This window comes from Acipenser ruthenus, chromosome 11 (genome assembly GCF_902713425.1).
Source record: "Acipenser ruthenus chromosome 11, fAciRut3.2 maternal haplotype, whole genome shotgun sequence".
NCBI lineage: Eukaryota > Metazoa > Chordata > Actinopteri > Acipenseriformes > Acipenseridae > Acipenser > Acipenser ruthenus.
Genome location: NC_081199.1, coordinates 31801998 through 31818471, shown reverse-complemented (window position 1 = coordinate 31818471; position 16474 = coordinate 31801998). Strand labels below are relative to the sequence as shown.

The window sequence follows — 16474 nt, the reverse complement described above, 5'->3', positions numbered from 1 at the left end:
AAAAGAAAAAAAAAGCATCTGCAGTAATGCCATTAAACTACTTTTGTGTAGTTGAATCATTTCGATTCTTGACAGCAAAAAGCGAAAAATAAAAAGAAATGTAAGTTGTCTAGGCAGTTATAACAATGGAACTTAAAGCTGTCTGGTAACGTTTAAAAAAACATGTTACCTTCAGTTTGTCACTGTCCAGCTGCATCAGCTGTTGTCCATCAATATATTTGGCTGTGAATTCAGTAGTGTACTGATCCATGTTCATCCCCATCAGCCAGTGACAGACTTGTTGAGTTGTCCACTCAGAAACAGGTCTGTTATGCCATTGGTTTTGTTTTCCTGTTGCAGGGGAGTCATCCAATGTCTGCCAGGCATTACAAAGAAAAACAAAATTAATTTTGCTTTGCAAAAACCTGCATTACACCCCCTATTGCCAACATCCTTCATACAAAAACAGAAATCCATGACTGATGTATGTAGGATAAGGAAGTCCCACATAATTGTCTTATTTAAAAGGTACAGTATTCTCCGGCTAAGAGAACACCCTCAGGAAGCAAGCAAAGTGTTCTTATAGCCAGTGTTCTCAAAGACGAAGTTAGCCACCAGACACAATATGAATTAATAAATAAATAAACACATGTATTACTTGACGCACGTGCATCAACATATGAAATTAACTGAGTAAGTAAAAGCAAAACAATAGGCAAATGTATGTTGTTAAACTATAATAATAAAGTAATAAAGTTTTATTAGCTAACATTAATAAAACTAAAGCAAAACAACACGGTCAAAAAGCTTACATCGCACGTACTATGAAATTAGCTGGCGGGTGTGTTTCGGGCTATCACAATGGCAGGGGCAAAAATAATAGGCGTTAGGGTTAACGAAATGTTAATAAACTGTCAAACTAAATTAACACAGCACCCCTACACACGTTACAAAATGATGTAACAAACACATTATTTAACAGAACGGTGAAGCAACTCACCAACGGGAAACACCAAAATGCTTGGCGACTTGTGTTTGTTTACATGCCATTATGTAGAGGTGAGATGCACTCGTGGAAATCAGAATACAAAACAATTCAATGATAAGACAGCGCTTAAAAAGATTTAATAAACCAATCAGTGTCCCTCAAGACACACACGCGATGCCATTGTGAACGAATCACTATCAGTGCCAAGGTGTTCTTTTAAGTGAAGTTCCTGTTCCTTTAGCTGGAACATTTACAATGGGAAAAATCTGTTTCACCACAAAGGTGTTCCCTTCGGCAAAGTGTTCTCTGAGGAGGTGTTCCTATACGTGGTGACTATTGTATTCAAGTCAGTGCCCCTCCGCCCAAAATAAATAAGTAAATACACCTCAATATGTTTTTTTTGGTGCAGAGATAGTGAGAATGTAAAAAGGCTCAATTGCACATGTAGAATGCAACATTTTTCTGAAACCTCACACAACTGTGTTACATTACAGATCATAGAAAACTGAGGGACCCAACTGCATTTTAATGTGCTACATGTACATTTGCACCACACATGCACAAGACTAACTGCACACAAGCCTATCTTGCAAATTCATGAATACCGTCAACATATCTACTATTAGATATATAAATGTGTGAAAAACGTTTGGGCACCGCCACTCTTTCCCTACAACTGTTGATAAACTGCAAAGTATTATTTATGCTTAAATACTTTGTCTTTAAGCTCCACAACAATATGATACAAAAACACCTTGTCAAAACTTGTCTGTCTACTTTTACTTAGTACCAGTATTGTGTGAATTACATGAGGTATTGTGATGCTTATAAAGCTATGGATGATTAAGCTCTTACTGTACTGAATAACCATCTCTTTGAGCAATAGACTTTTTTAAAAGGTTGCAGCCTGGTAATATTGAACTTCAGCTTGTATAAATAATGCATTTCCCTATGGTTACTCAGGGCATGCATTAGCAAGCATGGTTTCCAAATGAATGAGAATAGGTCATAACAAGACTATGGGAATGGGTTTGTTGTTTACATTAAATTAACTCTGTGCATGAGCTAACAGTTCTATGCGTCAAGTCCATAAAAAAAAAACCCCTATACATTTGGTGAATACACAAAACTACTATATCTTCATTTAAAAAAAAACACTGTTTGGAGATCCTTCTACTCACAATAGTTTGAATTAATAATGCATTGGTTATAGCAAAAATATAAGGGTGGGTTGATTTTATTTTTACAAGTTATTGCATCGACAAGAGGATGGCACAGTTTTAGAACTTTGATTTACCCAGAAATGCAAAACCTTTTGTTTTGGAAAAATGTTATCGGTTCTATTAAAAAGATAATTTTTGGTTCGGTTTCTACTGCTTTACAGCCAAACAATCCCTATACATGCTAGATGTACTGTGACAGATTGGTGTGTTCATCTTCCCTCCTCTGAATCATGGCTATCTGATGTGCGCTCTTGGTTTCTTTTAGTACATCAAAGACTTAACTGGTATTGCTTTGTGTTCAAAGCTATGAAGGATGTTGTTCCATCATTCTGAGCTCCCTTTTAATAAAACTCAGTATCACAAGTTCTCGTACAGCCTGGTACAATGATATTTACCCATAACTATCTTGGAATTGAAACAGTTTCCTGCAAACTTGAAACTTTCCTTTGAATCACTCCCCCTCAAATATCCAGAATCTTCTGCATATTTGTATCAGTACTCGCATCATCTTTTACTTGCCCTTAACTGCGCCACATTTTGCTGTATCTACTACTGCTCTCAATCAATTATATTTTCTGTATCTGTATTTTACTCAAAGGTAACCATATTCATGTTTTTAGTGGGGCTTGCGAAGCAAGAGTCCCCGCTTTAAATCTTCTTCTTATTCTTTGGCACGCTACTCCTCTTACACCGTTTAAGCTAGAAACACCGTTCAAACTTTAAAACGTGTAGACCGGTCTGGAATAGTGTGCTTGTATACAGCTTTTTGATATATTTTATAGTTTTTAAACTATTAAGCTTTTTGTCTTTTTTTGTCCATCTTCATTCACTTTAATGGGACTTTTTTCAACATTCTAAAGCTCCCCATTGTTTAAAAACTCCCAGACTTCCAGCATTCTATTTACTGTAAACGATGTAACTTTTGACACAAATCAGCTACTTTGACCACTTTCCCAACAAGTAAGACAAAAAGCATACAGAATCTTCCTCTACTTCTCTGCTATTCAAATCTGAAATCAAAACAGAAATAACTTTTACCAAATCAAGAGGTACAGCTGTTTTAGCAACCGCATCAACTACATTGTCTTAAACTTTTTATAAACAACTGAAATTTTGACCACTTTCCCAACAAGCTAGACAAACAGTTAGAGGGTATGACATCTTCATCTACTTCTCTGCTATTCAAATATGAAATCAAAACAGAAATAACTTTTACCAATCAAGAGGTGCACCTGTTTTAGTAACTGCACCAACTACATTTTCTGTGAACTTTTAGAAATAACTGCCATTTTGACCACTTTCCCAACAAATTAGAAAAATACTTAGAGTAAATGAAATCTTCTACTTCTCAGCTATTCAAATATGAAATCAAAACAGGAATGGCGTCTACCAATCAAGAGGTACAGCTGTTTTAGTAACCGCATCAACTTCTTTCAGTAGGCTACTTCCCACTGTTGAATTAACTGTCATAGAAATTTCAAATTCTAGCACATTCTAAGCATGAGACAATTAGTAAACAATGTGGACTTTTGACACAAATCAACTACTTTGACCACTTTCCCAATAAAGCAAGCACCACAACTTTACTTGTAAAATGGAATTTACTCTTATAACCAAACATTTTTATGTTTAAGTTCTCTTAGTAATTATTTACTGTATTTTTTATTTTCTCTCATTTGAATTTGCTCTTACTAATGATTTTATTGTATTTTATAACTGCTCTTATCTGTAATGTGATGTTTTGTAACAGCTGTAAGTTGCTCTGGATAAGGGCATCTGCTAAGAAATAAATAATAACAATAATAAAATCTTACTGGTGGTGCCATTTCTTCATATTTTTCTCTCAAGAGATTTCTAATCAAATGCTTCTAAACTCTGTGCTTGACTACAGTAGTTTCTAATCTGCTGATATGATCAGACTTTGTTTGTATCAGGCCCCCCTTAGGACACATTTCTTGGGAAATAAATAATTAATGAAATATGAATGACGTTTGTCAAGCATTTTCTTTTATACAACAGTTTTCAGAAGTAATTTAAAACAAAACAGATAAATTAGGCAAACACCAGAGCACCAAAGTGGATTTGGGCTAGTTTTGCCAATACAGAACACACATATGCAGTCAGATAAGAAGCTCCAGAGGCAATATTCTGAAGATAAAATAAAACAGACAGCATCCACAGCCAGAAAATATTAATATGCATACCTCCACCTATTTAATAAAATAAATTAGTAGAAATGTGGCATTATATATCTTCTAGTGAGTCACAGTGAATTATTGTTTAGTTTTAGGTTTATTTCTAATTTAATTCCCTCCACAAAAAAAAAAAAGTTCAGTGAGTCGGTTAGTGAGCACAGAAAAAAAACACACACAAGAAACACTTTGTGACTCACCTCATTTGAAGAGAAGGTTAAAGTATGCGAACGCCCTGACAGATTAGGCTCTGCCACTAACCCTGTCAAATCAGAACACGGACTGCCACGGTTTGAATCATCTATGACAGATACGTTCTGGAACAAGTGGAAACAAGGAATGCATTAACTGGACAGACGCACTCACGGACGCAAAGTTCTAGATTTTATTTTAGGGTTAGAATTGTGTAATTAAATACTGTTAGGTAGGTGAAGCTTTGTCCTGTACAAATTAAAAAAAAAAAAAAAACCTGCAAGTAATACATAATCAATCATCTACACTATGATTTATCAATAATGCTAATTCTCCATTAATTAATCAGGCACAGCGCAATGTTAGTTATTAGAAATTAGACCAACTACTTTAGTATATTTAGTTAGTTTTCTAAAAACTAGTATCCCTTTAATTTCTTAGGGATAAGAAAAAACTAAAAAAAAAAGAAGGTTATACTGTACCAAATCTAATGAACGACTGAATAAGGAAGACCAGGAAAGGTTTGTCTGTTTAAAAAAACGATTCATATTGTGTAAAAATCTATTCATGCATTTCAAATATGCACCTCTCCAGTTTTTCTGGATACTAGACACACACTTGCACATTGTCCATTTAAGATACTGATAAAGAATGTCAAATACCACAGGCCCAGTATTACGATTTCAATACTAGGATGTTATACCGTGTCAATTAAAATACCCAATGTTTTTGGCCAGATGCAAGTAATATGGAAAGTAGTAACCCATGCTTCCTGCTTCACTACAGACCATATGGATCTCTGCTGTTCTGCACTCATTGACTTTAATAAGTACTATCTTCTTACTGATGTACTCTGTCCTTAAAATGACAACTTGAAAGACTTAATACTAAGAACAGAGCGACTTTCTCTAAATAAGAGAAAGTTACTTTCTCTAAATAAATATTACGAGTGTTTAGTAAAACATACAAACAAAATTAGATAAAACATCTGTGCAAATATATTTACTAATTTTATTCAGCCCAATAAAAAAATAATAAAAAAAGAGGCGAAATAAGTATAGGCTTGCACAGCCAACTCAAACAGTGTAATGTGAAAACAGATATTTTTGAAATGCATTGATCTAAATAAAGGCCTCATAGTTATTGATACCCCTAACTTCACACCCAAGAGATGACGTTATTTTGCACACTCCTGAGAACGGTACATGTCAGGGCTTTAGAAAGAATACATCTTCTTTACTGTGGAACTGGCATTGGCGATTTTGGTTTGCTATCTGTAGGCCCCCGTGTGTGGTGGTACTCTTACCAGGCCACCATTAATGATGGGACTTTATTTAGTTGTTCATTGATTTGTAGTGACATTTTCATGAAGGGCCTGTATAAAATGAATCATGTAGTTGACATTTGAAATCCTTCTTTGGACAATTCATATTATTTCTTTAACTTACTTTATTACATTTTCTCATCGTGCTCAGGTGTTCTTATGTGACAGTTACCAAGAGGGTCACAAAGACACACTTTTTCAGGTATCATTCTCCTACTTGCCCAATGAGACAAGGTTTGAGAAGAACGGGAGTCATATTACAGGAAATGTGCTTGGCCCAGTTATCCTAATTAAAGACGTCTTCATGTGTTTGCTGTCTTTAAATTTCACATAGATGACAAGAGTCATGTTCTCTTCATTTGCCAAATGTCATCCCTGAAAACGTACTCCGAGTAGCCTGGGAAAATCTCATGCAGACAAACACTGCTGACTGAAATTTGAGTCCTGCAGTCGATTTATAAGACACTTGCCTTTTTCACATGTGAAACGTGCACAGAGCATGAATTAACTCGGTTTACCAGAAAACGCATCACAATGTTCCAGAAACAAAAACATAAAAAAAAACAGCATAAAGTTGGAGCGCAGCATATTTTGTTTACTTTTTCTTCAGGAAGTGAAGATTTGAGGGTCTAACACCAACTTACCCTGCTAAACAAACATTTAACAAGAGTCTACGACAAACACAAATCCTGTAAAAGATGTGAAGTCCTCAGCAAATGGTTATAGTAGCTAGACCTCATTTTTTTTGTATCTTGCCATATTTTACTAGAAACAGACAGCAAAATATTCTGTAGAGCATATTGTAAAGCAGGTGTCTATTACAAATATTATTGTAAAACTGCTCTATCCAAAATCTAGTAGGTGTTAAACCTAAAATGGCTGCTTGAACACAACGAATGTGTGGGGATATATTTTAATGCCCTCCCTATGTAACATGTATTTAAAAAAAAAAAAAAAAAAAACTTGCCACATTTGGGAAAGGTTTGACAAACTTGGAACACCAACGGGATTCGTAGTTAAGCTTTTTCCACTTTGCTCCACCCACCTTATTTTTGCTTTTCTCCTGGCCGTGCTCTAGTGCGGTCTCAGTTGAAGTGTAATGGAGGCTTGTACTTGATGAAGCAGGCTCCTTGTGACTGTCCCCAAACCAGGAGAAAGGCATGCAGGTAGGGATGGATGACATGGATTCAGCTGGAGATAGGTTACCACCAGAATCTTCTAGTAGATCCCCAGAGCCCCTGAGCAATCAGAGTTCAATGACATCTATCATTTACTGTATCCATGCTATACCAAGCTGCTTTATAACAGAGCCTTAGCAGACAGCATTCACATACACAAGGGTGACAGTGTTGCTGATTAAAAATGTATTTACTTATCTGAAACCATGGACAGAACATACAGTTTTAACAGACAGTTTTGCAGGATGAACCAAACATCTTCATTATGTTGAAAAAAAGTCTGTCTATCTGTGGATGTGTAAAATGATAAATAATCTTACCTGCTGCCCATTGAGCTTCTCAGACTCTCTTTGTCTTTCTTCCCTTTGCCACCCGATTTCCGAAGGCCGCTGTTTTGAAGAAGAGATCAAGATGTTACTTCTAAAGCTAACATAAAAGGTAAAGATGCAATTGGTTTCTATCACCGGTTAAAGGATTTAGACAAGAATTAATAAAATATACCCTCTATAGATGCTTGATGGTCAAGCTTAAAGATTTTAACAGTTTCTGTTATTTTTAGCTTAATGCTGACAGAATACAATGAAGAGATCAAGCAACAAAATTAACCTGCACAATCTCTTTGTAACATGTTTAGAATAAATCATTGTATGTCAAAAGAGAAACAGTTAAGCATTTACCCAAAATCAGGAAATCTTCTTTTCGGTTTTCCTAAAGATGGGCTGTAATTTGCTTCCGATACCTTCTCATCTATAAAAATAAATAAAAACAAAGATTGGTGGCATATTTAAAATGTGTTTAACTAATTTACTCCTGTTTTTTGAAAGGATGAACAAAAAAAAAAAATTACAAAATAAGCATAACAACTTGAAATATTACTTAGTTAATTAATAGGTGGTGTTCTCCTTTATTCAAACTCTTTACAAATAGACTCCTCAACATAAAGAACTTTTACACCGATACTTTTACATCCACAAAGTAAAGGACACCCTCAATTTTTTGCATATAAAATTGGCTTGGTTTGTCTTACCTTTGGCCTCTTTGCCTTTGCCTTTGGACTCTCTCTTCTTGACGTTCCGGAGGAATCCTGTGGGAGAGTTGGGACTGGAAGTCTCTTTGGAAGTGGACTGGCCTGGGCTCACACTGTCTTCATTGTTAGTTCTGTGGAGCGGAGAAGCCCGGGGGGGAACAGTACAGCTTGGCTCTGGTCTACTTGGAGTGTTTTCTGCAACTTCAGGTTTTTCAGTCTTTTGTCTGTCTCCAGAATATGATCTGGTTAAAGACAGTGAAAGTGTTTCTTGAATGGCCTTTGTGGAAGCCATTTCATTTTGTACACACAGAGCTTCAGACTGTGTAACTGCACTCTCGTTATTCTCCTGTAAAGCAAAAAACATAAAAAAGAAAAAGATGTTAGTATGAGATTCCCACCAAAAAAAACCTCAAAAATTGGTACATAATTGCTTACTAAGCTGCAGACAGCAAGAAGTTTCAATTTAGTCGAGAAGAGAAGTAATTTGAGAGCACCGATAAGTAGAATTGTTTTTTTTTTTATCTTTACCTCTAGGGGAATCATTTTTCAGTCTAAAACACAGGGGTAAGACTGAGATGATTTTAAAACATTTAAGAAATGCATTGCACATAAACCTTTCCCCTATTTAACCTTTGGCCACAGACCATCACTGACAACCTAAAAATTACAAATACAGTAGTACAAGTCACTTAAACCTAGCTATAAGTTATATAAAAACAACTACTAGGCCTACACAACTAATCTCAGAAAGAGGTTTCAGTCATGGTTATGGGAAAATATGGGAGTAGAATAAGAAAATAATCAGAACTTCAGAAAAAGCTGTGTTATACCCAATGTCTTAAAATAGTACACATGTATGTTGCTTAATAACAGAAGGTTAAATATGAATGCACTACTACAATAAAAATATGTCGTGCATTATATAATGCTAAGAAGAACCAGATTTATTAAATCATGCAGTAATAAAACTAGTACAATTATAGTCTCCAAGTCAAACATTATCACAGAGTTATCTCAAACAAACCTTTCCGTTTTGATCCCCAGTGCCAAGAGTTTCTCTTAGTTTGTTTCGAGATGGCGGTTGCCTTTTTGCTTTTAGAGAAAGCTGTGCCTTTGCCTTGTTAGCACTGGTATCTAACCTGACCGTTTCTGGGACCAGGTCATCCAAATCTGCAATTATTGTCAAAAAGATTAACAGGAAAAATACATTAAAGCACAGCTAAATTTTTATGTATAAAATTCTTCTTAATTACATCATGTTTATTTTGTATACAAAACATTTGTTTTAAAATGCATACATTTTTGTGCTTTACATGTTAGTTTTGTTGCATTTTGACTGTATCATCTACCAAGAACAACCATTTGTCCTTGTATTTTTATTTAACCATTAATAGATGAAATAGTAGCCGTATCAGTCCAGAAACGACAGACAAAGAGGAGATATGATACCTGTTTATTGGACTAACTAAACAATAATTAATCACAAGCTTTCAAGATCGCAACAGTCTCTTCTCATGTGAAAGTAGGAAAGAGAGATTTACATTCAAAGGTGGCAACAGAACTTTAACAAAAATAACCCACTTTGAATCACTACAATTCTAATTTAAGGAAAAAAGCTGGGTCGAAAAAAGAAACCCCAAAAATCAGGATATATGTGGCTGCACAATAAAGAATGACAATCATAAAGACAAAATAAAATAATAACTTATACAAATAAAATGCAAACAAGACTAATGTATGGATTTGTCTATCAACGGTTTCCTTTACGTGAAGTTGATCAACTATTAGATATAGCAGCTGAACTGCTTGGATGATTAATCTACATGTAGTAAAATTCCACAGATTTGAAAGGAAGAGACAAAGCCTTCTAGTTAAAACTTTTGTCCAAGAACCTACCATAGTATATTTTAGTAGTTCTGCAACCTCAATGAAAAAACTTACCAGAAAGTAAAGTGTCAACAGACTGTGCTTTCTTGACTGTCCCTTTAGCCTCTTCCTCCACACCCCATACACCTTCCAGCTGTTCAGTACTCCCCAGCCTGGGGTTCTCCTCCGCCAGATCAGCTTTACTGCGTACAAGTGCTTTCTGTCCCCCGGAGAATGCCTGGGCTTCCAGCTCTGCTATCTATAGGAACAGAACACGCTCAATCATGTAACTTTATTCAAGGCTCTTGTCAATTTCTATAATGGTTGTGAAACATGTATCTGATGTTTTCATGCATAACAAACAGTAAGTACTTGTTTACCCTGTACTGCAATTTCTTGAGCTGCTCCTGATGCACTCTGTCTTTCTCATCAAGAGCTCTTTTTTGATCCTCTTCCTTTTTAACAAAATCTATTTCCCTGGGGGGGGGGGGACAGCAACACAAAATAACAACATTGATTCCCACACATGTCAAACTCTACAGCAAATCAAAAGCATGCCATTACCAGGAAAAAAAACAAACAAACAAAACCAGATCACACTGCAATTTCACTTCGGAAAAAGTACATTGATATTGACAAGCAATACACATTAAAAGGCAAACCCAGGGCTCACGCACTTCTGTTGGTAGTCCTTGAGAAGTTTCTTGGCCTTGTTGTATCTCTTGTCCAGTGCATCATACTGAGACTGTGTTTCCTTAAGATGCTCGTTCGCTGTTTTGCACAGGGTTTGTGCTTCTAGCCAGTAAGTCTCTAGCTTTTTCATTTTTTCCTTATTTTCTTCAGTGTCTTTCTGTAGCTGAGTCTGCATAGTTTCCCACTCTGCTTTCTCTGTTTCTTTAGCCGTTAACTGAAATTAGAAGAGTTCAAACTCGTTAGCAAGGTATTTAGAGTATCACACACATCTCCAACCAAACACATTTAAAAACATTGTAGGGTGGCAATGACCTACAACTGCAGCATATGGAATGTCATTACAAACATCTATGCACAGGTTCAACAAATTTAGACCAATTGTTACAGAGATAAATAGAGTATGTGAAACAGTCACCCTGCCCTACAGCCACAGGATTTAGAGTATCATCTCACAATAGATGCCTTAGCATATTTCATCAAATCCAGGTGAGTAGTTCTGAAGAGATTTCCAAAAGTAGGTTACCAAGGCTTTCTAGCTAGCACTGAAAAATCCTAGACCAAGTTTCATTCCAATTGGATGAGCAGTTCCCATGATTTTACCCAGCATGACAAACATTACCACGGGTATCTCCACTATATCCTGCAGCAGACCATAGCTAATAAAAGTACTTTTCCCCCAATTTTTTTTAAGGGTTTGTAGTTCTGCTCAATATAGTTATCCATTTAGAAATCCAATTTCTGTAGAATGCAGATTAAAATTCCACTTACCTTTTCTTTCAACTGGGTGATTTCAGCTGTTGTCACAGCATGCTGTAGTTGTAGCTGTAAAAATAATTAAAAACAGGTTCACTCAACAAATGGGAACTGGTGTGTGGTAGTTTGTGCTATATTTAACCAAGATTTCAAAATACCTCTTTAAATTTGAAAGCCAGCTGTGCAAAGTCCATATTCGATGGTAAAAACATATCTTCATTTTCAGGTAGTTCAAAAATCTCAGACTTTTCACGAAAGCTTGATCCCAATACCTCATCCTCATCCTCATCTTCATCATGCTCATCCTAAAAGTCACATACAAAACACATGATACTAAAGATCAATAGAACAACATGAACCAGCGATCAGAAACGCAGGAGTATGAATACTTGATAGCTATAATGCTGGCAACTAAATTAGAAGTCAGAGACACTTAACTGAGTTGCCTATTGTTTAAAATTATCCGGTACTGCTAGTAACGGATATCTTTCATCATATATATCCAGATTCTGATATTACCTCCCAGTAGTTTATGATAAAGCATGTCTTAACCAAGAATTCTCCCAGCTAGATAAGGTTTTTCCCAAGTGGTTTGCTAGATATACTGTAAATGTAAAATTGATCAGAAACTCAAGTACATCAGTACATTGATGAAGGCACAAGCCAAAAAGATTGCCAACTTGACTTTTCTAAGTTTTATTTTACAATCTATGACTGGAGTGTTTTTGAAGTTATCCATGGTTCTCAAGTAAAAATGTGTCTCTATTAGATCCCTGTTGCTGGAAAATGACCTGGAACATGTGGGAGGTGCTATAAGCATAGTGGTCTGGATCTCAATAGAAACTTCTAATAAGAGCAAATTATTTATATAGAAGTTAAGGACTGCATTTTTTTGTTATGTAAAACTTGCCTCGTCCGTTGACTGATCATAGTGCTCTTCCAATTCCTCCTGCTGGCACTTTTCTTGTTCCAATGTCTCACTGATGAGACGAGCCACCTCACTGTGTGTTCCAGGCTTCTCTCGACCAATGAGGAAGCTAAATGATAAAACAGCAGCGCTTTCCATCTTACACATGTACATTACAGCAGCCTAACCTTCCAAAAGACATCAATGGTGTGTGAACTGCAATTACCACAGATATGAAGTCATCACCAATCTACATTTGACAGGAAGTGAGTCAAAAAAGTAAATAGTCGAGGTTGACTCATGCTACACGTGTCACAAGTACAATTTTTTTTTTCCAACCAAGATCCAATGGATAAGGGGGAAAAAAAAAAGGCAGAAGCTTTGCACATGAACTAACTTGTACAGTACTCAGTTAAAGCTGGTACTTTTGGACTGATTTAAAATATTAATACTCAATTCTCTGCTCAGTTTAAAGATTAATGTTTACTGCTATGTGTACGCATACTGTAGGATGTCTGGTATTAAACTAAATGTTCACTGTTTCAGTAGATAATCAAGCATGTTCCCAAAGGCCTTGGAAATTAATTTAATCTAATTAAATGCATTCAGCATGTGTCCTTAGCCAAGTTTATAACATTTGTCATTATGCGTTGAATACAATTTCTATGAAATTAATTATAGGACAGCAGGGTAAGTGCGATCCTTCCGTTACTGTAGAAATAGTATAAACTATGGAGCTCCTTGATTAACAAAAACAAGCAATGTTTTTGATAGACTTATTGCCATTTACTTTTTGCAATAGCTACCTAAATAAAAAATATATTAAACAAAACAAAAAAATAAAATATTTAAACAAACAAACAACAAATAAATAAATAGAGTGCAAAACGTACCTGACTGTCCCTTTGGTGTTCTTCAGAACTGTTGCTGCAAAGAACTGGGTAACTCCCACTAAGCTGGTGCCATCCACTTCCACAATCTGATCATTAATGCAGATCCTGAATGAAGAACAGGTACATATCATGAAATACTATGGGGCTCACAGCAAGCAATCGACAGCATGTTAAAAACTAACATAGAAACTCCCTTAAACTTACCTGCCACTTCACGAAACAATGGCTGGTTTCTTAGTCACTATAGTAAATTATTTTCAAAATGAATACAACATAGTTATGGGAGGAGAGTGTACTCTGTATTGTACTGAACTATGTTATCTAATCCAGTTAGAAGAATGTTCTTATCTCATGCTCATAGATTTATTTATAGCCAGCGGGTGTTTTGGGGCGTTTTGGAGGGATTGTTTGTTTGAAAAATCTGGAATGGTTCTGATTCCGTTCCTCCACTGTTAAGGATCCGTACAAAAATTTAAATCCAGCAAAACAGTCACACACGCTTTCATAGAAACAACCACACATCAAAAAGTATTAAAATTACAGATTATGTACGATTAAAAATGACTTACCGGCCATCTCTTTCAGCAGCTCCACCCTCAGTGATAGTCTTCACAAATATACCAAGCTTTTCTAGACCCTGGTCTGCACCCACACCCATTCCTATAATGCTGATTCCCAGACCGTTGTCTCCTACATTTCAATGGAAGAGACAGTTATTCAGAAATGCAGAAGTCATGCATTTAACAGATCTTATGGATTCTTTGCACATCTATTAGGTTATGTTGTCTCTATAGGATGTTGATGAGCAAGTATTTACCCTTTTCAATTTCAACAGGGAACACATCCATTTTTTCCACCCTCTTCTCCAGTTCGTACTCTGCAGATGCAGAAACAGGGTCAACGTCATCATTGCGCCTATCATAGTCCTCGTTGGAGTATGTGCTGAAAACCTAGAACACAAAAAACAAAATAAAAATCAATTTCTCTGAAACTGCTTTTTTTTAAGTGGTCAGGTTTCAGTATTTGATACACAAACACCATTTCCCTTTGCAAAACGTCTGATCGTTTACCAACATTTGAGAAGTTACCAGTTACCAACACCCATACAAGAAACTGTATAAAAACAGTACGCAGCTGCAGTACTAACTTATGATATGAGGGATACTTTTGTAATGTAACTGGTCGCCACTTGCCCCACACCTCAGAGAAAAGGAGTTGTCTCACTGAATACTACCAACGTTTCAATGATGTACAAAAAAATAAGAGTAAGACGTGCACATGTGAAAATAAAAACGAAACAAGACAGACATTTTTAGTTCAGAATACAGCTCTCAAGGGGTCCCAAAAAAGCAAGCGAAGTAACTCAAGCCGTGATAAATCCAGCTGAAGATACAATACAAGGGTGTCATCGGCTGTTAAATACAATGAGAAACAAACGGCTTCATGCCTAGACCTGCAAACAAATAGGTGTGTCAGGCAAAGGAGATTTTGATTTATTTACAGTACAAACCCTCACAGCTGACAGATCAAGCTGGCTTTTGGTAAGGCCTCACTGCCATGTATGGTCACGACCACAGCCCACATCGTTTTTTTTTGTTTTTTTTAGACTTTATTATACTTCTGAGAATGTTCTGTTGCTAAGCTTGTGTTTAATGTGCATGTTCAAAGTTATCTGAGACGGAGTTCCACTAGAATAACCTGAATTAAAACTAGGTCACAGTTGTGTAGAATATTTAAGCAGGTTTGTGGGAAAGATCACTGCTCAAAAGAGACACGTTTTACTCATCACCTCCCAAATAAAAGCATGCAGCAAGTGCCAGCTCTCCTGATGCAGATTCTGGCCTGTTTATTGCAAGTTCATTTTAGTTGGATGCTGCTGTGGCTTTGAAAGTCTTTCAATTGAAGAATCTGGGTCTTACAGTGTGGTAAAATGTACAGTAGACGACAATCTTACCATGAATATTTACAAAGTTTACAAACAATGCACTTTCTACAAAATAAATCCCATTGGAATTACTGGCATTTCCTGAAAATGATAGCATGGCACTGTCTGCAAGACTCAATTTATAAAAACATTTGCGTTCGTCATTGTAATTTTACTTCTACAGGTCATACCTCAAAAGTTCTAAGATACTGTAAACAATACTTTTTTCAAACATGAAAACATACAGAAGTTCTTTCTTTCTTCAAATGTTTGTTTGTGAAACAGGCAGAAAGAAGACAGCTGCTAGCCCATGTTATTAAAATTAGAACCCAGATTCTGGAAATTCTATAGCTGTGCACATGTAAAGTCTCACAATATTTTCACTAGCACTTGGACTCTCCTGAGACTTCTTTTCTAAAGCAGAACAGTTTTGGTTGCTAAGGAATACCTCACTAATTCTGAACAATGTTCTTTTCTTCATTGAAACTCAATAGCTCTAACAACTTGTCTTACAAAAGAGCCAACACATTTAAAACTTACCTCTTTATTAAAACAGCCCACAACATCAAAATGGCCTCATGAAAGGTGCTGCTCTTCTTGCTTGTAGTCTTGATTATTTATGACGTTTAGTAATATTATATTTACCCTCTAGAATAATAAAAATCCACATCCAACATATAGGGCCCATGTTCTCATTTACACTAACTAAACTGGGTTAGTCTTTCAGAGGTAACATTAGTAATGCCTTCTGGAAGGGATTCTACATGTGGCATTCAAGAAAAGTGTCTGTCAAGATACTTAGAGTTATGGAAATGGAATGCAGGTCGGGACAGACTTCTCCAGCAATGTGCTGTTGGCTTAATGACAGGGAAGACTTGTAGAATTGTTTTAACTTTCTATTAAAAGCTTTAGTTAAAGCTTGATTAGTAATTGTCACAGATGTAACCTCCACTGTAAGGGTCACATATTGTTACCTGGCTTCCTGTTTTAGTGAGGACAGATAACAAGCTAAACAGGTTTTGCTAAAACCCAGTACAGTGACAAAAATATATATATTGAAATCTAGCAGATTTTACAAACTTATGTAGGCTACATGTGCCATGATTTGACTTTTGATATACTTGTAAATGTGCTTGTAAGTAATAATGAATTATTGAATTCCTGCCCACCTTTCTGCTCTCATCCAAACTCTTTTTAGGGCACTGTCAGTGTCTCTCTCTTTAAGCAGTTTGTTTTAAAGCATTAAAGTACTGTACATAGAGACCAGCATACACATGCTTTCTTAACCTCTTCAACACCATGACATACGCACGTACGTCAAATGAAAACCCACTT

At 36.1% G+C, this 16474-nt stretch overlaps 1 protein-coding gene across 2 annotated transcripts in view; it reads right to left on the bottom strand.

The window, feature by feature from the left end:
- Nucleotides 1-16474, bottom strand: part of LOC117426757 (neurabin-1) — a 28463-nt gene that overhangs the window by 4629 nt on the left and 7360 nt on the right. The window contains exons 3-19 of one of the 2 annotated variants that reach the window (XM_034044699.3): nt 14033-14165; nt 13785-13905; nt 13216-13320; nt 12326-12452; nt 11574-11720; nt 11431-11484; nt 10647-10876; nt 10350-10446; nt 10045-10228; nt 9128-9273; nt 8104-8449; nt 7754-7823; nt 7397-7465; nt 6944-7136; nt 5057-5101; nt 4583-4699; nt 170-355 (exon numbers count right to left, since the gene is read on the bottom strand). In XM_034044699.3, the coding sequence (XP_033900590.3) occupies nt 170-355; nt 4583-4699; nt 5057-5101; nt 6944-7136; nt 7397-7465; nt 7754-7823; nt 8104-8449; nt 9128-9273; nt 10045-10228; nt 10350-10446; nt 10647-10876; nt 11431-11484; nt 11574-11720; nt 12326-12452; nt 13216-13320; nt 13785-13905; nt 14033-14165 (2370 nt within the window). The remainder of the gene's footprint in view (nt 1-169; nt 356-4582; nt 4700-5056; nt 5102-6943; nt 7137-7396; nt 7466-7753; nt 7824-8103; nt 8450-9127; nt 9274-10044; nt 10229-10349; nt 10447-10646; nt 10877-11430; nt 11485-11573; nt 11721-12325; nt 12453-13215; nt 13321-13784; nt 13906-14032; nt 14166-16474) is intronic. The other variant, XM_034044700.3, reaches the window with a different exon arrangement.